We start from the raw sequence: 23,993 nt of genomic DNA on the forward strand, positions 1-23,993 counted from the left end.
GAGCTAAAAGGTAAGGGGCTTTAATGAGTCTGGAATCCTTAGGCAAACCCCATTTTTCCTCATCCAGAAAAGTCAGATTCCACTGCTTAGTGTTTCTTCCAGCTCTGAGGTTTTCCTAGGAGACATCAGCTCAGCTCACACCATGTTCTTCAAACAACTAGGGAAGACTAACCAAAACTCATATGCCACGTACACTGATCTACAGCCAAGTGTGATGGAAGCAGCGGAAGTCAGAAGGATGGCTCTAAGGACTGGACAGTGCTCCATCTGAGTGCACGCAGACGGCAGGTTCTGCGCACGCAGTGACAAGCCCTTGGCCGCCCCTTCCTGGACTCCTAGTGCTAGCGGAGGAAGAGTTCATCTAGGAGCTGCCGTGGGCTGGGTTGCCTCAAGCCCTCAGGTTGAGAAACACCTGGTTAGGCCACAATTAGCAAAATTACAAGGCAGAGGAAAAGTAAAAATATAAGCCAGGAAGTGACTCAAGAACCTGAAAAAAAAAAAAAAAAAAGAGATACGGAATTACCTCTAATTTGCAAAAAAAAAAAAAACCATTTTAGACAAAAGTAATACAGGGACTGGGAAAAAGATACCTGAATGAGGAGAGCTGCAAGATAACTAAAGCCTGGCCAGAGTTTGCACCTCTGGAGCTGGATTGTGAAAAAGGGAGCACAATACCAAATTTGAACAGCGGAAGCTAAGGGCAGGCCTTAGGGAGTTTTTGTCTCCTGCTCTGCAGCCTCAGACACTCCATCTCACTATGGCCCTACTGACTGGTGAGTGCTGACTCTTCATAATAAATAACTGGTATGCTTATTTGTTCACCTGCAAAGCAAGGCAGATCTGAAAAGGTAACAGCACTGGCAGTAATAATGAATCATCTTATTTAGATATCTGCCAGGTATTGTCCTAGGTGCTTTATAGACAGAATTGCAGTCTCACCACGTGGTAAGTGACTTGCTTGAGAACACACAGCTACTAACAGGCAAGGATTCCAACCTAGATCCATGTGGATTCCAAAGTCTATAGTCTTTTGCACAACACTCTACATCTCATCTACCCAGAACACCAAACTACAGATCCAAGGAGGCCTTGAATACAGAATCAAGAAAAGATATGAACATTTTCTAGCCGCTTTGGGGATATTTCTACCTAGGTATTTGGGATGAGCTTAAATAGAGGGCCAGGGCCTTCATCTGCCACTGTAGTTAAAAGACCCACAGCCTCTTTAAGGTACTGTCTCAGTTTTTCTTTTTTTAGATAATTGTATTTGGGTTCTACCCTGACGTGTGTATGTCTTTACTATATGTATGTCCTCTATATCATTACCTTTATGAGGCATTCCAGACCTAGTTCCCAAATGCTGGGACCTTATTTGGTTCTTGTTGCACCCCATGCATGCACTGGGTACTATAATCTCAATCTATTAATAGCTGGTCAGTGACACCTACAAAGAAAGGCAATCTATTTAAGGGGTAAAGGATCGTAAGCATCAAAGTATCTTATAATAAGCCATATCATTCCATTTTTAGAGAGGGGATTCTTAATAAAACAGAAGCTGATGAGGCAAAATGTTTTAAATTAGATCCAAGATTTGTAAGAAAACCAGCTTTAGTGTTAAGACATGTTCACAAAAAGTCATGCAGAAACAAATGGGAAGAATTCTAAAACATTAAAATATGATATGGCAAACTAAATGTAATCAAAGGGAAACTGTACAGTACTTGTTTAAAGAAAAACATTTTATGATAAATATAAAATCTGTTTGCCCCAGATACACTATAAAAAGAAAGTTGGTGATAAAACAGTAAAAATGAATTGTCTTGGCCCAGTTAGTTTAAGGGGAACTTACAGGATGAAGTAATGGAAAGCCAGGTTTGGAAAGTCATTGCTCAAAATAAATAAAAAACCCAGCCTGAAACTGGAATTTCATCCTAAGAGCAGAGGTAACCTATGCTAGCAGCATGTGGGACTATGCCAACGAAATGCTTGAAGATGTACCTGCAGGAGAAATTCTAGAATTGATTCTCAAAAGTTTTATCACAAGACTCCTTTACATTCCTACAAACCACTGAGGCCCTCAGCTTTTGAATTACATCTATCTGATATTTATATGTTAGGAATTAAAACAAATTTTAACTATTCATTTAAAATTATAAATCCATTATATGTTAGTATTAAAAACATTTTAATGAAAATAACTTTCCTAACACAAAAATACAATGATTTTTGCAATTCTCTTTTAATATCTAGCTGGACTCTCATATTTACTTCTGCACTCAATCTGACAACATATTGCTTTGGTTGAAGTACATAAAATCTGGCTTCATACAGATATATAGATGGAAAAAGTTATTTTTTAAAAATGTTTTTCAGGTAATTATGGATACTCTGATCTGACATCAAAATTCAACAAGTGATAGTTTCTTAAAGGCTAGTTTCAACACAATCTTAAATCATAGCAATGAACTTTTAAATTATTATATTAAAATCCTTTGGTCTGAGGAATCTCTGGACTGTTCCATAGCAGCTGTGCCAGTTTACATTCCCATCAAGAGTGTACCAAGGGTTCCCTTTTCTCCATACCTTGACTTTTTGACAACAGCCATTCTAATAGGTGTGAGGATATCTCACTGTGGTTTTGATTTGCATTTCCCTGATACGTGACGCTAAGCATCTTTTCATGTGTCTGTTAGCTATCTGTATGTCTTTAGAAAAATGTCTATTCAGGCCCTCCGCCCATTTTATAATTTTTTTTATGTTGATTTGTATGAGTTCTTTTCAGTATGTTGAATAGTAACCCTTTATCAGATATACCATTTGCAAATATCTTCTCCCATTCAGTAGGCAGCCTTTTTATTTTGTTAATAGCCTCCCTTGTTGTGCAACCGTGATCACAAAAAACAGTGATTTTTTTTTTTTTAGTTTTGCTTGTATTTCCCTTGCTTGAGATCCATAAAAATATTGCCAAGACTGATGTCAAAAAGTGTACTGCCTATGTTTTCTTCTAGGAGTTTTATGGTTTCAGGCCTTACATTTAAGTGTTTAATCCCTTTTGATTTTATTTTTGTATGATTTTATATGGTATGAGGAAGTCCAGTTTTCCCAACACCATTTATTGAAGAGAAATTTAAAAAAACCCCACAGGACTAGCATATGATACAGTAATCCCACTTCTGGGTATTTTTCCAAAGAAAACAAAAACATTCAAAAAGATATTTGCACCCCTGTGTTCACTGCAGCAATATTCACAGTAGCCCGGATACGGGAGCAAATTAACCCTAAGTGTTTGTTGATAGATGACTGGATAAAGAGAATATGATATTATTCAGCCATAAAAAACATCTTGTCACTTGTGACAAAATGGATGGACTTAGAAGGTATTATGCTAAATGAGAGATATCAATAACCTCAGATATGCAGATGACACCACCCTTATGGCAGAGAGTGAAGAGGAACTAAAAAAACCTCTTGATGAAAGTGAAAGAGGAGAGTGAAAAAGTTGGCTTAAAGCTTAACATTGAGAAAACTAAGATCATGGCATCTGGTCCCATCACTTCATGGGAAATAGATGGGGAAACAGTGGAAATAGTGTCAGACTTTATTTTTGGGGGCTGCAAAATCACTGTGGATGGTGACTGCAGCCATGAAATTAAAAGACACTTACTCCTTGGAAGGAAAGTTATGACCAACCTAGATTAGCATATTAAAAAGTAGAGACATTACTTTGCCAACAAAGGTCCATCTAGTCAAGGCTATGGTTTTTCCAGTGGTCATGTATGGATATGAGACTTGGACTGTGAAGAAAGCTGAGTGCCGAGAAATTGACCAAAAATTTTGAACTGTGGTGTTGGAGAAGACTCTTGAGAGTCCCTTGGACTGCAAGGAGATCCAACCAGTCCATCCTGAAGGACGTCAGTCCTGGGTGTTCATTGGAAGGACTGATGCTGAAGCTGAAACTCCAATACTTTGGCCATCTCATGTGAAGAGTTGACTCATTGGAAAAGACCCTGATGATTGGGGGCAGGAGAGAAGGGGATGACAGAGGATGAGATGGCTGGATGGCATCACTGACTCGATGGACATGAGTTTGAGGAAACTCCGGGAGTTGGTGATGGACAGGGAGGCCTGGCGTGCTGCGATTCATGGGGTCGCAAAGAGTCGGACACGACTGAGCAACTTAACTGACTGAACTGAATGCTAAATGAAGTAAATCAGGGAAAGACAAGTACTGTATGATTTCACTTATATGTGGAAATTAAAAGGCATGAATAAGCAACTAGACTCATAGATACAGAGAATAAACAGATGGTTGCTAGAGGAGAGGGGAATGGGACAGTAAAATAGAGAAATAGGTGGAGGGAAGTTAACAGGTACAAAAACAAACAATCCATTGATCTAGTTCATACTTCAGATCTTTCATCCATGCATGGTTTTGTAGCACCATGTATTTGCTATTTGAAAAATACTGGTTCACTGGCGTGTACAGATCTTCCACATGTTGAAACATTTTGTGAGGTAGTTATTTTAAAAATCATGTTCATTACCAGTACCGTCAAGAAAGTCTTCTGGGTTAGGAAGCTGTGAAGCTCAAGTGGCAGATACAAGTTTTCCAAGATTCTAATTTTCACTTGGAAAGGTTATTTGATCATTGTCAAATACTATAAATTGTCTTCTTGAAGTAATAGGATTACTACATTCACTTGAGAAAATGGCCACCAGCCACCCAAATCTGAATAATTGTAGTTCGTCTGTTGTTAAGTGGTAATGGTGTTCCATAAAGAGAGGCTGGTTCGGCACCCAGTGCTGCCATGCGGGTGCTTTCCCAGGAGAAAGCCGTCGTGCTTCAGAACACAGATGGTTTTGTTAGTTGGTTCTTACTGCAGTGACAGTGAAGAAAGAACACGACTACTGGAACGGCTAGATGCCACCGCCTTGATCTATGCTAAGGTGACAGGAGCTTTGCTCACAATGCTTTTGTCCCATTAAATAACAAGTATCAATACAGGAAAAGGACAAATAATCTGTTAATATTATTGCAGAAATAATATGGACTTTCTGGACTCCTGAAAAGGTCTCAGGGAAGGGTCCATGCATCATACTCTGAGAACCACTGTACTATAGTTAACACCCATGATACACCTGAAACTCCCAGCTAATCTAATTTCTAGCCTTATAGGTAACTATAGTGAGAATCAACCTTGAATTAAAAAAATAACTCAGTGTTTTCTTTGGAATAATGTCTATTCAAGTCCTCTGCCCATTTTTTAATCAGATTGTTTTATATGATACTGAGTTATATCAGTTCTTGTTATTTTGGGTATTAACCCTTTACTGGATGTATCATTTGAAAATACCTCCTCCCACTCAATAGGTTGTCTTTTTGTTTTGTTGATCCTTTTCTTTACTATGCAAAGCTTTTTAGTTGGATTTAGTCCATTTGTTTGTTTTTTGCTTTTGTTGCCCTTGCCTGAGGCACAGGAAAAGATACTCAGCATCACTCATCATCAGAGAACTGCAAATCAAACCACAAGATGATACCTCACAACTGTCAGAATGGCTATCAGAAAGACAAGTAGTAAAGTGTTGGTGAGAATGTGGAGAAAAGGGAATGCTTATGCACTACTGGTGGGAATGTAAATTGGTAGCTACTATGGAAAACAGTACGGTGGTTTCTCTAAAAATTAAAAACAATTATCATATGATCTAGTAATTCCACTTCTGGGTATTTATCCAAATAAAACAAAAACTAATTCAAAAAGATATTTTCCCCCCTATGATTACTGAAGCATTATTTACAGTGGCCATAGATGAGGTATGTGTGTGTATATGTATACACCCACACACACTGGAATAGATACAAAAATGAGGGGTGTGTGTGTGTGTATAGGGTGGGCCAAAAAGTTCGTACACACACACACTGGAATAGATACAAAAATATGTGTGTGTGTGTGTGTGTGTGTGTAGGGTGGGCCAGAAAGTTCGTACACACACACACTGGAATAGATACAAAAATGAGGGGTGTGTGTGTGTGTGTGTAGGGTGGGCCAGAAAGGTGTGTGTGTGTGTGTGTGTGTGTGTGTGTGTGTGTGTGTGTGGGGGGGGCCAGAAAGTTCATACACACACACACTGGAATAGATACAAAAATGAGGGGTGTGTGTGTGTGTGTGTGTGTGTGTGTGTGTAGGGTGGGCCAGAAAGTTCATACACACACACACTGGAATAGATACAAAAATGAGGGGTGTGTGTGTGTGTGTGTGTGTGTGTGTGTGTGTGTGTGTGTGTAGGGTGGGCCAGAAAGTTCATACACACACACACTGGAATAGATACAAAAATGAGGGGTGTGTGTGTGTGTGTGTGTGTGTAGGGTGGGCCAGAAAGTTCGTACACACACACACTGGAATAGATACAAAAATGAGGGGTGTGTGTGTGTGTGTGTGTGTGTGTGTGTGTAGGGTGGGCCAGAAAGTTCATACACACACACACTGGAATAGATACAAAAATGAGGGGTGTGTGTGTGTGTGTGTGTGTGTAGGGTGGGCCAGAAAGTTCGTACACACACACACTGGAATAGATACAAAAATGAGGGGTGTGTGTGTGTGTGTGTGTGTGTGTGTGTAGGGTGGGCCAGAAAGTTCATACACACACACACTGGAATAGATACAAAAATGAGGGGTGTGTGTGTGTGTGTGTGTGTGTAGGGTGGGCCAGAAAGTTCGTACACACACACACTGGAATAGATACAAAAATGAGGGGCGTGTGTGTGTGTGTGTGTGTGTGTAGGGTGGGCCAGAAAGTTCATACACACACACACTGGAATAGATACAAAAATGAGGGGTGTGTGTGTGTGTGTGTGTGTGTAGGGTGGGCCAGAAAGTTCATACACACACACACTGGAATAGATACAAAAATGAGGGGGGTGTGTGTGTGTGTGTGTGTGTGTGTAGGGTGGGCCAGAAAGTTCGTACACACACACACTGGAATAGATACAAAAATGAGGGGTGTGTGTGTGTGTGTGTGTGTGTGTGTGTGTGTGTGTGTAGGGTGGGCCAGACTGGAATAGATACAAAAATGAGGGGTGTGTGTGTGTGTGTGTGTGTGTGTGTAGGGTGGGCCAGAAAGTTCATACACACACACACTGGAATAGATACAAAAATGAGGGGTGTGTGTGTGTGTGTGTGTGTGTGTGTGTGTGTGTGTGTGTGTAGGGTGGGCCAGAAAGTACATACACACACACACTGGAATAGATACAAAAATGAGGGGTGTGTGTGTGTGTGTGTGTGTGTAGGGTGGGCCAGAAAGTTCGTACACACACACACTGGAATAGATACAAAAATGAGGGGTGTGTGTGTGTGTGTGTGTGTGTGTGTGTGTGTGTGTGTGTGTGTAGGGTGGGCCAGACTGGAATAGATACAAAAATGAGGGGTGTGTGTGTGTGTGTGTGTGTGTGTGTAGGGTGGGCCAGACTGGAATAGATACAAAAATGAGGGGTGTGTGTGTGTGTGTGTGTGTGTGTGTGTGTGTGTGTGTGTAGGGTGGGCCAGAAAGTTCATACACACACACACTGGAATAGATACAAAAATGAGGGGGGGGGGGGGGGTGTGTGTAGGGTGGGCCAGAAAGTTCGTACACACACACACTGGAATAGATACAAAAATGAGGGGTGTGTGTGTGTGTGTGTAGGGTGGGCCAGAAAGTTCGTACACACACACACTGGAATAGATACAAAAATGAGGGGTGTGTGTGTGTGTGTGTAGGGTGGGCCAAAAAGTTCGTTTGGGTTTTTCCCTATGATGTTAGAAAAACCTGCATGAACTTTTTAGCCCACCCAATATATACACAATAAAATATGTAGTATCTAAAAACAAATATAAAATGACTCATAAACACAGAGAACAAACATGGCTGCAGAACTGGGGGGGGAAAGGCACACCAGGTGAATGAGATTATGAAGCACAAACTTCCCATTATAAGTGAATGGGCTTCCCTAGTGATCCAGTGGTTAAGAATCCCCCTGCCAATTCAAGGGACATGGCTTCGGTCCCTGGCATGGGACCCACATGCGGTGGAGCAACTAAGCAAGCCCATGTGCCCCAACTACTGAAGCCCCCGCGCCTAGAGGCTGTGCTCTGCAACAAGAGAAGCCACTGCAATGAGAAGCCCACACACTGCAACCAGAGCAGCCCCACTAACTGCAACCAGAGAAAACAAGTCCGCACAGCAGTGAAGACCCAGTGCAGCCAAAAATAAGTCTTTTTTAAAAAAGTAAAAACAAATGAGTCACAGGGATATAATGTACAGCACAGGGAATATAGTCAATAATATTGTAATACTTTTGTATGGTGACAGATGGTAATTAAATGTGGTCATTTTGTATAAAAATATCAAATCACTATTGTATACATGAAACTAACACTATGATTATATATATGTCAATAAAAGTAAGTCACTCAACATTAGATATCTTTAAGCTACAAATGTGGTGGACGTGGCAAATTCCACTGTGATTTTGGCCCCCACAGCATTACCTTCTCAGGTTTCTCATCCACCTACTTGCCTACTTACGCCATACTGTGGTGGGATGCTTTGCACACAGCCCTTCCCCTGGCCAGGACTTGGCCTGAACTCCTGGCTGATTCCGTCGGGCACCTGGACGGTGATGTACTGGGCTAGGTTCTGCACGCAGCTGTAGCAGTGTTCCAGTGCCTGCTCTCTGGAGCCTCCACTGAACTGTACCCGGAACATACGACTCTTGTTCTGTATGACAAATCAAAAGTTATCCTCAGCAACCCTCGTCATATCACTTTACTTCTACTGTGGGGTCTTCCCTTTGTTTGAAGGGGAAGGGGTGTCAGTAAGGGAGCAGTTACCCTAGATTGTCAATGTGCACATAGAAAAGCCAGTAATTAGTTTTCTTTTCCCTTTTGGGAGCTGTGCCTCATAATATATTCACTTCCTTCAGGGGACTGACATCAGCAAAAATGGAAAAGCCCATCATAAAGATTAGGAAGGTCACTATACTGACTGCAGTAAAAGATTCATGTTTCATCTTACTTTGGAACAAAGATTTCATACCGTCTAATTGCTTAGGTGGAGCATCAGTGAAGCTAACAATCCTGGCTGAACAAAATTTTCCAAACCTGAGTATATAAAAGAGCTAGCCAAATAGACACCACGTTAAACAAGCCAGTGAATCTGAAAAACAAAATGGGGGATCTGGGGACAGGCAAATGCTGACAGCCAATGTATCTCATTAATTTGCAGTGCCCTTTTATCCTTAAAGAGGCCAGACTTACCTACAAATCACAGACAAATCAATCACGTGCTGCCTTTAATTAGCTGTATGATTTATATCCCCTGGCAAACCAGCAAATGTGGGAGAGATGCAATTAAAATTTTTAAGTGGCAACTACATCAAATTTATTTTACTGTAAGTTTAAAAAAAGAACTAAATTGTAACAATAACAATAAGCCTATTATTTTAACAGAATTAGTTTCCTTTTTTCTAGTCCAATCTCTTCTCTAGTTTTAGAAGACTCAGTTTACCCAAAAGCCACCCCAAATAGGCGATATGTATTGTGTACCTTTATTCAATTTCTTCTGTAAAGAAATTCAGATGCTAACATAGTAACAGTATTTTGTATTTTTTAAATACACAAATCACGTTGCTAACTGGAAAATGTTTATACAGTGGAAGTGAGAAATAGATTTAAGGGACCAGATCTGATGGAGTGCCTGATGAACTATGGACGGAGGTTCATGACATTGTACAGGAGACAGGGATCAAGACCATCCCCACGGAAAAGAAATGCAAAAAGGCAAAATGACTGTCTGAGGAGGACTTACAAATAGCTGTGAAAATAAGAGAAGTGAAAAGCAAAGGAGAAAAGAAAAGATATTCCCATCTGAATGCAGAGTTCCAAAGAATAGCCAGGAGAGATAAGAAAGCCTTCCTCAGTGATCAATGCAAAGAAATAGAGGAAAACAACAGAATGGGAAAGACGAGAGATCTCTTCAAGAAAATTAGAGATACCAAGGGAACATTCCATGCAAAGGTGGGTTAAATAAAGGACAGAAATGGTATGGACCTAACAGAAGCAGAAGAAGAGGTGGCAAGAATACACAGAAGAACTGTACAAAAAAGATCTTCATGACTCAGATAATCACAATGGTGTGATCACTCACCTAGAGCCAGACATCCTGGAATGTGAAGTCAAGCAGGGCTTAGGAAGCATTATTACGAATAAAGCTAATGGAAGTGACAGAATTCCAGCTGAGCTATTTCCAATACTAAAAGATGATGCTGTGAAAGTGTTGCATTCAATATGCTAGCAAATTTGGAAAAAAGAGCAATGGCCACAGGACTGGAAAAGGTCAATTTTCATTCCAATCATAAGAAGGACAGTGCCAAAGAATGTTCAAACTACTGCACAACTGCGCTCATTTCCCATGCTAGCAAGGTAATGCTCAAAATTCTTCAAGTCAGGCTTTGGCAGTACGTGAACCAAGAACTCCCAGATGTACAAGCTGGATTTAGAAAAGGCAGAGGAACCGGAGATCAAATTGCCAACATCCACTGAGTCATAGAAAAAGCAAGCTAATTCCAGAAAAAATCTACTTCTGCTTCATTGACTACACTAAAGCCTTTGACTGTGGGAATCAAAACAAACTGTGGAAAATTCTGAAAGAATTGGGAATACCAGACTACATTACCTACCTCCTGAGAAACCTGTACACAGGTCAAGAGGCAACAGTTAGAACCAGACATGGAACAGCTGGTTCAAAATTGGGAAAGGAGTATGCCAAGGCTGTGTATTGTCACCCTGCTTATTTAATTTATATGCAGAGTACATCATGTGAAATGCTGGGCTGGATGAATCACAAGCTGGAATCAAGACTGCCAGGAGAAATATCAATAATCTCAGATATGCAGATGGCACCATCTTAATGGCAGAAAGCAAAGAGGAACTGAAGAGCCACTTGATGAAGATGAAAGAGGAGAGCAAAAAAGCTGGCTTGAAACTCAACATTCAAAAAATGAGGATCATGGCATCCAATGCCATCACTTCATAGCAAACAGGTGCAGAAAAAATGGAAACAGTGATAAGATTTTATTTTCTTGGGTTCCAAAATAACTGCAGATGGTGACTGCAGCCATGAAATTAAAAGACGCTTGTTCCTCGGAAGAAAAGCTATGACAGAACTAGACAGTGTATTAAAAAGTAGAGACATCAGACATCACTTTGCCGACACAGGCCCACATAGTTGAAGCTATGATTTTTCCAGCAGTCATGTACAGATGTGAGAGTTGGACCATAAAGAATGCTGAGCACCAAAAAATTGATGCTTTCAAACTGCGGTACTGGAGAAGACTCTTGAGAGTCCCTTGGACAGCAAGGAGATCAAACCGTCAATCCTAGAGGAAATCAACCCTGAATATTCATTTGAAGGGCTGATGCTGAAGCCAAACCTCAATACTCTGGCCACCTGATGAAAAGAGCCAACTCACTGGAAAAGACCCTGATGCTAGGAAAGATTGAGGGCATGAGGAAAAGGGTGCGACAGAGGATGAGACAGTTGGATGGCTCGATGGACATGAGTTTGGGGAAACTCCAGGAGATAGTGAAGGAGAGGGAAGCCTGACGTGCTGCAGTCCGTGGGGTCGCAAAGAGTCGGACACAACTTAGTGATGACGAACAATGACAAAAGTGGTGACTTATATGTTAAAGTGTTCCTACCCTCCTTCAAAATACTTAATTTCAAGTTCTTACAACTAATAGAAAACTCCTTGAAGAAACGAATGGTAAGGATAAGTGCCTGTCTCTTTATACTTATCTTTATGTACACACAAGAAAATGAGGTTTCACCTTCAGGGAAGCGTTGGGTCCATTAAATACTGACTCACAAGTGTGAATGGCATCTCCATGCAGAGATCTTAAGCTGCAGGCTCTGTAGCTAATGTTACAGGGTATCAGCAACGCGAAGACATGGGCCCAGTCAGCACCACGCAGGAAGACAGCCGAGGAGATGTGAGAATCTCCCCACCACTAGCAGTGAATTCCTCTAAGCAGAAATTGGGGGTGGGAGAGTATGGACAAAGGACTTCAACACTGCTTTGAAACCAAGAGATGATACTCAAGGCTGAGGCCAGAGAAAACCATGAAAATATTCTTCAGTGAGTTACGGGAGGTGAGTCAAGACAGTGGGTTTAGGATTATTCCTTTGAATCAGTCTTTTCACATAGGGAATTACATGTTGACTGTTAGCCAATCAGCCAAGATCATTTTGATTACAATTACTGAAAAAGAAAAAGAAGCCCATATTACAAGTAGGCACATCTTTTACAATCTACTTATTTCAGCCAAAGAGAAAAGAAACATAATGTTTATTGCCCCTTGAATTTAAGTTATGTTAAATTTCTGTTAAAGGAACAAACATTTTATTTCTAAATACTTTTATTTATCAATTTACAGAAAAAAATGTTTGTTTTGCAATACTTGTCTAACTACAAGTTATCCAAGTCAAGAAGCAAAAAAGTTGTGTACCCTTTGCCAAGTAAGGCAAAAATAACAATCTGTTGGCTCAGTATTAATATAATGAAGGATTAAAAAAGTAAAACAAATAATGATCTTGATAGGAGTTAAAATTTAATATGTAACCCTGATAAAAGTTTTAGTAAATAAACTATAGTTGAAAGAGTATCTCCCTAACATGGTAAAGAATATCCAATCAACAGCCAGAAATATTCTTAATGTCTACACACTTGTTCCCATTCAAATCAGCAAGATGTCAAGGATGACTGTATAACTGTCAAATTACAGTGTTCTGGAAGGTCTAGATAATCCAGTAAGGTGAGAAAAGTAGTAAGTATAAATTATGGGAAGAAAATTATCATTGTTTGCAGATTATAAAATTACTTTCCTAGAAATTAAATTATCAAAGCTAACAATAGTTTAGTAAGGAGGCTAAATTTAAAATACTTCAGAAAAAATCTAGTAATAGGCAGCTATCTTTGGATAAAGAATACCATTCCAATAACAACAGGCAAAAGGATCCTAAACTTGAATATTTAAAAATCTACATATAAAGTACATGGTATATACACAAATAATCACCTTTAAAATTATATAACTACACAAAATACAAGCATTTAACATGCAATCTCTATACATAGAGAGTCTAAAGATTTTGAAGAGGGAAATTAGGCAAAAGCAATAGACGGTGATTCACAGAAGAAATACAGATGGCTGGCTAACAAACACACAAAAAAACATTCATTCTCACTAGTTACCAAAGAAATGCAAATTAAAGGAAGATGCTCATTTTTGCTTATCAAATTAGAAATTAGTTTTTAAATTACATCACCCTGTTGGAGAGGATGTGGACAAATAGGCATTTTTACAGATCGTCAGTGCTGTAAGAAACAGGAACAACCTATCTGGAGGGCACATTTACAAAATAAACATTCATACTTCTAGTACTTTTATCTCAAGAACTCTGTAAATAAATCCTAATGAAAATCAAAACATTTTTACAATAGTGAAAAATCAGGAATTTGTTAACCTATTCACGGTGCATCGAAACAACAAAAATACTAGGTAGTCACAGAAAATCATGTTTCAAAGACTAAGAAATGCCTTGGTATAATGTTCCAGATATAATGTTAAGTGAGGAAAGCAGGATACAAAGCCCTCTGTATACCACAATCCCCAAATTATAAATTATCTATATGGCAGACACTGTTCACTGCATGAGGCAATCCATACCAGAGGCTGGAAAAGCCAAAACATTCACTGGCTAATCTTGGCAGATCGGGATGACCACATTATGCCGTTTTGGTCCCTGAGACAGAAGGAGACATCTTTCGGGGACTGTGGGAAGTAGACAGCCTTACAGGGAAGTTTATGCTTTCCTCACAAAAGGAACAGGTGAAGCTGGTTTCCCATGAATGGAAACATGACAGGGCTGCGGCAGCCATTTTGAAACTGTGAGGGAGAGGCCAACGGACCCGCAGAGGCACTGACTCGGGCACAGTGGAGCTGCGGAGCCAACTGCCGGCAGCCGCCTGCTTCTGGCTCGTCCACTTGGTGAGAACAATAACCCTTTATTTTGCGGGGGGCCATTACACCTGGATTTTCAGTCACATGCATCTGAACATTGTCCTGACTGATACAATACACATGCCTAGTACTTTTGAGCAGTCAAATTATTTCCCCTTTACAGTTATTTTTTAAAAAATTTAATAACAATCAGAAAAAAAATTAAAACTCAAATATCAGACACATGGCATAGTATAACTTTTTAGAAGACACATATACTCATTCAATGTGACACCATCGATAGGAGTCAGGAGACCAATGGGTGGTCCAGTTTTCTGATAGCTAGCTGGCTACTGGCTTATGTTGAATTCAGTCCCCTCACATGTAAAATGAAAACAGGGGCTCCTGAATGTTTTGAGTACGTGCTCCAGACCCCTTTGGCAGTCAGATGAAGCCAGAGGATCCCTTCTCAGAACAATGTTTTTAATCACATAAAATATATGAGTTCAAAGGAAACCAATTATACTGAAGAAGTGAAGTGAAGTGAAGTCGCTCAGTCATGTCTGACTCTTTGCGACCCCATGGACTACCGGAGTAGGTTGCCATTTCCTTCTCCAGGGGATCTTCCTGACCCAGGGATCGAACCCAGCTCTCCAGCATTGTAGGCAGACGCTTTACCGTCTGAGCCACCAGGGAAGCCCAATTATACTGAAGTATACTTAAATAATTTATCACACTATTAGCAGTAATTTATACTCTAATAAGATATATGCTTCCTTATTAATGTACTCAATAAAAAGATCCAGCAGCAGGACTAACCACCACCATAACATTGGGGTATGATGAGCGTAAATGACATTGAAGATATCTGAAACAGCTAAAAAGTGATATGATGACATTTGATTTCTACTGGTGCAAATGTGGTCTGATGCCAACAGGCATTGTTGAACAAAATTATAAATTTCAGTGACCTTTAGGTCAGTGAAAATCCATGCAGTTCATGGACCCTCTGAATTCTCTGGGGATCCTCTGGAGTGGCTGGTGCTCTGAAGACCTCTTTCAACTCTCAGTCTATGAGCCCAATAAAAATTAGGATCTTTTACCTGAACTTCAGTATTATCTAGTCAGTGAATGTTAACAGATTGGTTTTTACAGTTATTTCTGAAAGAAAATAATACAGGTGATTAGTTTTCATGTTGCTTTCATGAGGATCATTCTGTATGTTTAATACAGCCAAGTAAGCAAATAAAAAGGAATTTTGTTATTTAGTATTAAAGAGAAAAATGAAAAGACATTCAGTGAAGCATTTGAAAGCACACCCCTTTCAAAATCTAAATAGCAAGACAAACAATGATGTAACTCCACCTTCTCCCAATTTGTGCTGGGAGATGGAGACTGGTCGCAGAGCTCTGTCAGACAGGTATTGACAGATCAGTCAAAGCCCTGGTTCTTCAGCAACATCCCCTTAGTAACTATGCTTCTGCCTCTCAATAGTCCTTGTTTCATGTTTTGCTCAGAATGCAAACCTTTCTTAAACAAATGTGTTCTTCCCAGTACCAATTCACCTGCAAAGAGAAGCTCCTGCACCCACTCCCATACACACTTAGCAGATGAGAAGTGTATGAACAGTTGCTTAAAAACAGTTGGCCACGCAGAATCTTACCTTTATTGTTGTTCCAAACAACAGACAATCCATGCGTCTTACAATCTTCAACCAGTTCTTGCTACCAATGAGTGAAAACCCCTCCTGAAACAAAATAATTAAGCAAAATTAGCAACAGAAGCAAAAGAGACAGGAAGAATAGCTGTGATGCCGCTCCTTCCTATTAGAAAGTTGTCTATGTAGTTATTCTAGAACTTAAGCACAACAGAAATGACGCAATATCACCAACTGCCAAGGACGGCACTTCCAAGGGTCCCAGTACCTCAGTGCTCTTCCTGAGTCACGGTCAACATTAACAGTCTCAGCCTGTATTGCTTTTCTTAACCTTCTCATATAGAAAATCAACAAACTATTTTAAAGATAGCAAATGCCTATAGTCCTATTTGCTATAAAATACAATGTTACACCTCTAGGATTTGGCAAAATACGAGTTTATAATTCCTGGAAGCCAAAGGTTTCCATTATACTAATTAAGTTATCTGCCACATCCCAACTACATAGTGAGATTTCTCTACATGAGAATCTTATTTTCGATTCCTATGAATGGAAGAATGAAAGCAATTCGGTTTTGGATGCTGAATGTCTAGTTCTTTATTTCAATCTGAAAAAACAAAACAGGCAAAGAGAGCAGTAGAGGGCGGGCACATAAATCTCAAGGGAGAGACAACTGCTGGAGCCTAAAGGTGTAAAGATAAGCTTTTCTGTAAATAGAGTGGGCTGCCTAATGATTATGGCCGCTCAGGAGAGGTGCTTGGCATTTAGTCCTAACTCCCTCAGGGAACTGATGAGCTGACAGTACACAGAATCGTGCAACTGCGTTTGCCTTACAGTGTTAGTCTACCACAGCCAGTGGGGGCGCTGGAGGGACATGAGACGTCTCCAGCTCTTTATAAAAACGTTTTCTGAACTCTCATCAACTTTCTCTTCCTAGATTTGAATATGATGAAAGCTACAACCTGCAAGGAAATTTGTTGTTCAGGAAACTGTGGGTTAATTTCTTGAGTTTTTTTTTTTTTTTTTAAAAGGAGGAAAAAAAAAAAAGAGACCATTCTAAAATGTTGATTCTAAGAATTCTATCATTAATAGGAGTCTTTTTTTTTTTTTAATGAAAAAACAAGTCAGGCAAACCATTTGTGATTTCTTCTTAAAACTCTCTCAGAATCAGCAAAAAGAAACGTATTCATTATTATCCCCAACATGTAGAAACTTGTTTAAAATGGAAGTATGTGGGAAACTGGTGCACACATACATTGCTAGGAGGAGTGCAAACTGGTACACTCTCATGGAGGGCAACATGGTGTCATCAGAACTATGAATGCTTTTACTCTTTAACCCAGCAACCTCTGCTGGACTGAGGATTCCCTTCATAGATCAACTTGCACATATGAAGTGATGCATGGATAGGGTTAAGCATCTCCATATTTTCAATGGTAAAAGATTAGAAACAACTCAAGTATACATCAACAGTGGACTGGTTAAATAAAGTATGATACGCTATGTAATGAAATACTATACAACTGTGGGAAAAAAACAACAAACCATGATGCTCTATGTCAGTGCTGTCCAGTAGAAGTATGATTTGAACCACCTATGTAATTTTAAACTGTCTACTAGCTACATTTTAAAGGCATAAATAAACTGGTAAATTTTTAGTATTTAATTTAATACATCAAAATGGAGTAGGAAATGGCAACCCACTCCAGTATTCTTGGCCTGGAGAATCCCATAGACAGAGGAGCCTAGTGGGCTAGTCTATGGGGTCATAAAGAGTCAGACATGACTGAGCGACTAATGTATCAAAACATGATCAACAGGCAAACACTGTAAAACATTTTTAAGATAGTTTATGTTCTCTTTTTTTTTGGTACTCTTTGAAACCCAGTGTGTGATTCACACTTATACTACATCTCAGTTGAGATGCTGTATTTTAAATGGTTAATGTGAAATGAAATTCTACCAAATCAACAGAGTTTAGTGGGAAAATATTTTACAGTGCTTTAATTTTTAAACCTAACTTTTAAATAAAAGTTAAAATTCTGTTTTTCAGTTGCACCAGTCACATTTCAAGTGCTCCGTAGCCACGTATGGCCTACAGCTCCCTTCCCGGACAATGCAGGTCTTTATGTATTGATCTGTGAGGTACACTGTTGTGCTGAAAAGCAAGCTACAGAACAATGTCCAAGACAATGTTATCTTTGTATAAGGAAAGGAGGGAACATACAAGGTATATTCTTATTATTTGCTTGTATTTACATTTTAAAAGGGCTTCCCTGGTGACTCAGTGGTAAAGAATCTGCCTGCCAATGCAGGAGTCTAGATCTGATCCCTGAGTCAGGGAGAAGGAAATGGCAACCTACTGCGGTATTCTTACCTGGAAAATTCCGGGGACAGTGAAGGCTGGCGGGCTACCATCCATGGGATCGCAAGAGTCAGTCACAACTTAGCGACTAAACAATAACAACAACATTTTAAAAACTGGAAGGATGAGTACACAAGAGACTAATAAAAGTCATTATCTGTCGGGAGTGAGAGTGAACAGTACAGATGGGGCAGAGGTTGAAGTAAGACTTTTTACTATATATCTTTTTATACTGCTTTGATTTTTAACCACATTAAGCCTCATATGCATGCATGTGGGAATATTTGAGTAAACAAGAATTCCTATTCCAACATGGCATAAACTCAAGGAAGAGATGAGAGCAGGACCTAAATAAATCCGTCTATGGGAACTCTGTACTATCTTTACAACTATTCTGTAAATCCAAAGCTATTCTAGAATAAAAAGTTTATTAGAAAATAAATGAGCGGTTCCTGGCCCTGGCCTGACTTCCTCTGGTCCTCTGACTTCCCACCTCTAGTCCACTGTGGGTCCCCTGAGCCATCACTTGGCTAGCTCACACATCCCTCCATGTCAGCTCGGCCAGATTGGAAGAGTTTTCTCCACAGACACTGCCATTCCCAGAGGCGGCTGCCTCCATGGATGGCATCACACATCCCAGTCAGTCACCACCCTGAGGGATCAACCAGGATCCCCCTGGGCTCCTCTCCTTACTCCTCCCTCAAAACCAGTCAACCCCCAGCTCTCAGAGAGCCAGTCCCCGAACGGCTGTCTCATCCCACCACCCTGCTGACTTACACTGCCACTGCTGCGGCAGGCGGCTCCTCACACATTGGCTTTGCTGCAGAGCTTGTTCCTGAAGTGGCCTTCCTTTTTCACTGGCGTTTTAAACCCCCACTTTATCCCAACCAAACCCCACAAGGCAAAGCTGGCTGACCTCCCAGAATTCCATGCTCTCTCAGGATCCGGTACTCAGCATGCTCTATTGTAATCAGCCACATTTCTTTGTCCCTGATAAGAATGAGGTGGAATCCCTAGGCAGTGCAAGGCAGGTTCTAGAGTGTGTCTTATTACCCCTTGGATCCTTGGGAACTATCACGATGTTTAGCAAATGTCACTAGATTAGATCCTGCAGCCCCTCAGTTCAGGGCTCTGGCGTGGCTGTGCCAGAACAGGAATGGCCTTCTTCCCTGACAACACCTTTGAGATGAGCCATTTTATGGCTCTTACTCTTCAACTTAGCCAAACCACCCTTCCTTAGAACGTCACACATCTCTTCCCTCTGCCTCTTCTCCCCGGCTTTTTACCTAGTTAACCTCTAACCACTGTTCGTTTCACCCTAACCCAAATCTCAACTGGGTAACTCTTCTATACTTTCCAATAGCACCGTACTTTTTTCTTTCATAGCATTTATCAGTTTGTGTGTATGTGTGTGTGTGTTCATTGTTTAATGTCTATTTTTTCACTACACTATTAGCCCAGACAGGCAGGGGCTATGTTTGTTTTGCTTACTATTATACATACAATGGGCAATCTTGGTGGCTCAGTGGTAAAGAATATGCCTGCCAAGGCAGGAGACTTGGGTTCAATCCCTGGGTCAGGAAGATCCCCTGCAGAAGAAAATGGCAACCCACTCTGGTGTTCTTGCCTGGAGAATCCTGTGGACAGAGGAGCCTGGAGGGTTACAGTCCATGGGGTTGCAAAGAATCGGACATGGCTTAATAACTAAACAATGAAAACAACAATACATACAACACACAATCTTTGACACTTAAAGATGCTTCAGCAAGGTTTAGTGAATGAAAGAATGAAATATTTTGTTGATTTTCATGAAATTTCATTCTTTCATTCACTAAACCTTGCTGAAGCATCTTTAAGTGTCAATGAAATTTCATGAAAATCAACAAAATATTTCATGCCAATGTTTCTAATGTTTTGGGATTTAGTAAAAAGAAGTCTGTATACCTAACCACTTGCCATTCATACATTCCTACATTTTAATAGTTGATCTCCTTATCTTTGAAAGTCCACCTCTTGGAGTCTCCTTTAAGGAGATGGCTCCTCTGTGCCACCTTTTCTAACTTTCTCAGTTAAGTGACTTGCTCTGCGCTCCCACAGCACACTGTACCTGATGCCACTGAAACACACACCGTCTCTGAGCTCCTGCCATGGCCAGCCACTGTGCTAGGGTTTAAAAAAGACACAGAGGCTGCCCAAAAGGAAGGGAGAATGCATCACACTCATCCAGGGAGCTTCCCTCCCTGGGGCCTGCGATGCTGTCCCCTCACCCAGCCAAACATCACTGGCTAAGGAACCCACTGTTAACTGAAGAGTCTGCCAAATGCCCTCAAAGTTCTGGGGTAGAAAAATGGTTTGGTGTGGATAATGGGAAGGAAGAGAAGAGGAATACTCCAGGAAATACCAAATTTACTATAAGAAAGAACAGAAGCCAATATTAAGAACTCGAGTCTAGGACAGAGGAGTGTGGAAGCCTAGAGGAGTGAGACTCTAGTGAAGAATGGTCAACAGTGTCAGGTGATGTCCAGGGATAGCGTAAAAATAGGGCTAAAAATATGCACTGAAATCAGCAGTCAGGAGGCGCTGTGCACTGTAATGTCTGTGTACCTGTCATTCTGTCCTTCCCCTCTAGTTCCCCCTTTAGCGAAAACTCCAAAGAACATTCATCTTTGTATCTTGCATATCTGTTGAATAAAAAAAGAATGCCAATCGCTGACACCCCCTATTTCCTCCCATCATACTTTGACACCCCCTATTTCCTCCCATCATACTTTGGCCCATCCCCTCATGCTGTCCAGCTCTGCAGTCTCCTTGAGGTACAGTGGCCAGAACCCCACACAACTCCAAGTTGGGGTCACACTGCACTTTTATATAAAGAGAGCCTCAGGCTTTGACTTTCAAGTATTATAAATTATGAACTTCATTTCCAGATTTTAGTTATCCATGTTCTCCTTGGTCCCTGTCATTATAAGTAGGAGTTACAAGTTACTATAAAGATAAACCAAAACGAAGCCAACAAAGTAAGAGAGAAAAGGACCTAAACAAACGGACACAGAGGTTAGATGTAGATAATCTAACGTCCAAGGCTGGTGGGAAAAACTACCTGCGTCCTCACCCTAACCAAGCCTGTTTCCCTTGGTGTTGATACTGTCATTGAGCCAGTTTCTCGAGTGCTTTAGAAACCTCTCAGGTCTGACTTCACCTACTAGTTTAAGCAAGCAAGCCAAGAGGGTATCATAGTGTTCGCTGGCTTTTAGCTAGGTAAATTAGCTTTAAAACCATGCTAGATATGATTATAAGGGCCCTAAAGAAAACAGAGCATTTAACTTTTATGGAAATAACAAGAGAAAGTGCTCACATTTGCTACAAATACCCTGACTGAGAGGAAAAGAGCACAGGAGAATATGGTTACAAAAATAACTTGATGACTAACCATCTGACAATTCACAATATGAGTGACAGCCCAAGCCCAGGGTACCAAAAGGTACCATGAACGTGAAGCACTGACATGCCAGGTGACTTATTTGAAAAGTAGACTCTGACTTAACCATCATGATTGTTTTTCTAACTCACTTTCCTTGCAGCTCAGCATTTGTGAGGTTCAAATTACACTGAAAACAGGAAAGAAAATATCCATGATAAAGGAGCTGCTACAGAATATGAAGGTGATGTGCAGAATGAAGAAAGAAAGCAAAAGAGTTGGATTTTTTAATCTTAAAATGTCAACAATCACAACCAATTGCTATTTATTAAGCAAATGAACAAAAACTAAGTAACAAAAATAATTTATAGTTGGTATGAGGATAGATTTTGATCTTAGATTTGAATATGGACATTTTTCACTACATTTAGAAATACACATTATTGTACTTGAAGAATAACTGTCTTACTTGGAAAGAACTACACCACACTTACCATGCAGATAAACACCATGCTATCTCAGTTCAAACTAACACACCCATTCAATAACCTGCCTCAATTTAGAGTTATATTTTCCTGATTTGTAAGAGGTATATAAACAATTTGGCTTCATGCTGAAATACAGGCTGTTTTGAAGGTGTAAGATAAATAAATACTAGTGAATAATGTCAACAAAACAAAGACTACATTTTAGAATGTTTAACATCTAGAAATCACAGTATGCCATGAAAAGTCACAATTTGTTCCAAAAATATTTATTAAGGATCTAACATGTGCCAGTTATGTACCAGATTCTATGATTCAAAGTCAAATAACACATGGCCCCACCCCCAGGGACCAATAGTTTGAGGAAATCAATCAAACGAACCATTCAGCAGGAACAAGCAAAACAAACGTGGCAAGTTCATGTTTCTTCAGAAGCACAGCAAAGAGGCATTCGATTATCAGGTCCAGAGGAAATAACCCCAAAGTGGTTTTTAAGAAAACTTATTTTGAAACAATTTATTTTTAGGTTTGCAAAATAGATTTTCAAACATCTATGTCAATACAGAAAATAGTGTAATGAACTGCCATGCACCCATCTTCCGGTCACAATTTTCATAATGTGGTCAATCTTATTTCACAACTCCATAATAGCATCACAGGTCTTTATCACTGTTCATGTTTCTGATTTTATTTTACACTGCTTCATTTTTTTTGAATAGGGGTCCAAATATGATCTATATACTATGACAATTAATATGTCACATAAATCTGGTAAACTACTGGTTCTTTCTTTCATCTCTTTTTTTCTCCTTACTTTTCTCTCTTTTTTTGAAGAAACTGGGTCATTAATCCTCTAAATGAGAGATTAGCTGGGTTGTTTTTTTTCTTCTAACTGTAGAGGGCCAGTGAGTAAATATTTTAGGTTTTGTGGAATCTGTAGTCTCTGTTACAAGTATTTAAGTCTATGGCTGCCCTCTGTAGCATGAGGACAGCCACAGCCGCTGAGCGTGACGGTGTTTCAACAAAACTTTGTTTGTGGACATTGGGATTTGAATTTCATATAATTTTCACATCTTCCACAATATTGTTCTTTTGTTTTTTTCCCAACCATTTAAATAATGTAAAAACTGTTATCACAAGTCACACACACACACCACACACACACACACACCACACACACACACACAAAACCAGGCGGTGAGGCAGGTCTGTCCCATGGGCTATACTTTGCTGATCCCTACTCTACAGTTATCCTTGCTAACTTTTGTAATTGTATCCTTATTGTTTTTTAATAGATACCTCTGTCTCAATTCTTATAGACTGGTAATCAGATCAAGAAGCTAGATCAGTTCAGGTTTGATTTTTTTCCCTTAGATTTTTGTACCTACTTCCTATGTGGTCATGAATGATTCCACAGAAATCTCTTTTAGGCCTTTTTTGGCGAAGCTAGCAGCCATTGATCATCTTTGCCAAGACCCACTGATTTCATCAGTGGTTGCAAAACAAGGTTTTAGTTTTTTCATTCATTTTTTTTTTTTAATATATTTATTTTTGGTTTTGGCTGTGCTGGGTCTTCACGGCTATGTGCAGGCTTTCTCTAGTTGCAGCGAGTGGGGGCTACTCTCTGGTTGCAGTGAGCAGGCGTCTCACTGCGGTGGCCTCTCCTGGTGCAGAGCACAGGCGCTAGGGTGCATGGGCCCAGGAGTTGTTGCACACAGGCTCAGTTGCCTCATGGAACCAGGGGTCAAACCGGTGTTCCCCTGCATTGCAAGGCAAATTCTTAACCACTGGACCACCAGGGAAGCCCCTCATTCATTCTTCATTTATGAGCTAAAATATATCTATAAAGAGAAACTGTTTCCTCAACTACTTTGTTACTCTAGGTAAAAATAGGAAACAGGATAAATACTTGATTTTTTTCTTATATTTGCCAGCTTTCAAAATAATGAGGTGGTTCCCTAGTACACTCCAATGATGACAATGAGGGTATTTTTTGAAGTATCATTTGAAACTCACAAATTAAAATGTATTT

The 23,993-nt window shown here is 40.1% G+C and overlaps 1 protein-coding gene across 2 annotated transcripts in view; it reads right to left on the reverse strand.

Moving 5' to 3' along the window:
* Positions 1–23,993, reverse strand: part of REC114 (REC114 meiotic recombination protein) — a 110,085-nt gene that overhangs the window by 4,119 nt on the left and 81,973 nt on the right. For both annotated transcript variants that reach the window (XM_043919665.1, XM_043919666.1), the window contains exons 4-5: positions 15,700–15,783; positions 8,563–8,754 (exon numbers count right to left, since the gene is read on the reverse strand). In XM_043919665.1, coding sequence (XP_043775600.1) covers positions 8,563–8,754; positions 15,700–15,783 — 276 coding nt within the window. The remainder of the gene's footprint in view (positions 1–8,562; positions 8,755–15,699; positions 15,784–23,993) is intronic.

This window comes from Cervus elaphus, chromosome 12 (genome assembly GCF_910594005.1).
Source record: "Cervus elaphus chromosome 12, mCerEla1.1, whole genome shotgun sequence".
In the NCBI taxonomy this organism is placed as follows: domain Eukaryota; kingdom Metazoa; phylum Chordata; class Mammalia; order Artiodactyla; family Cervidae; genus Cervus; species Cervus elaphus.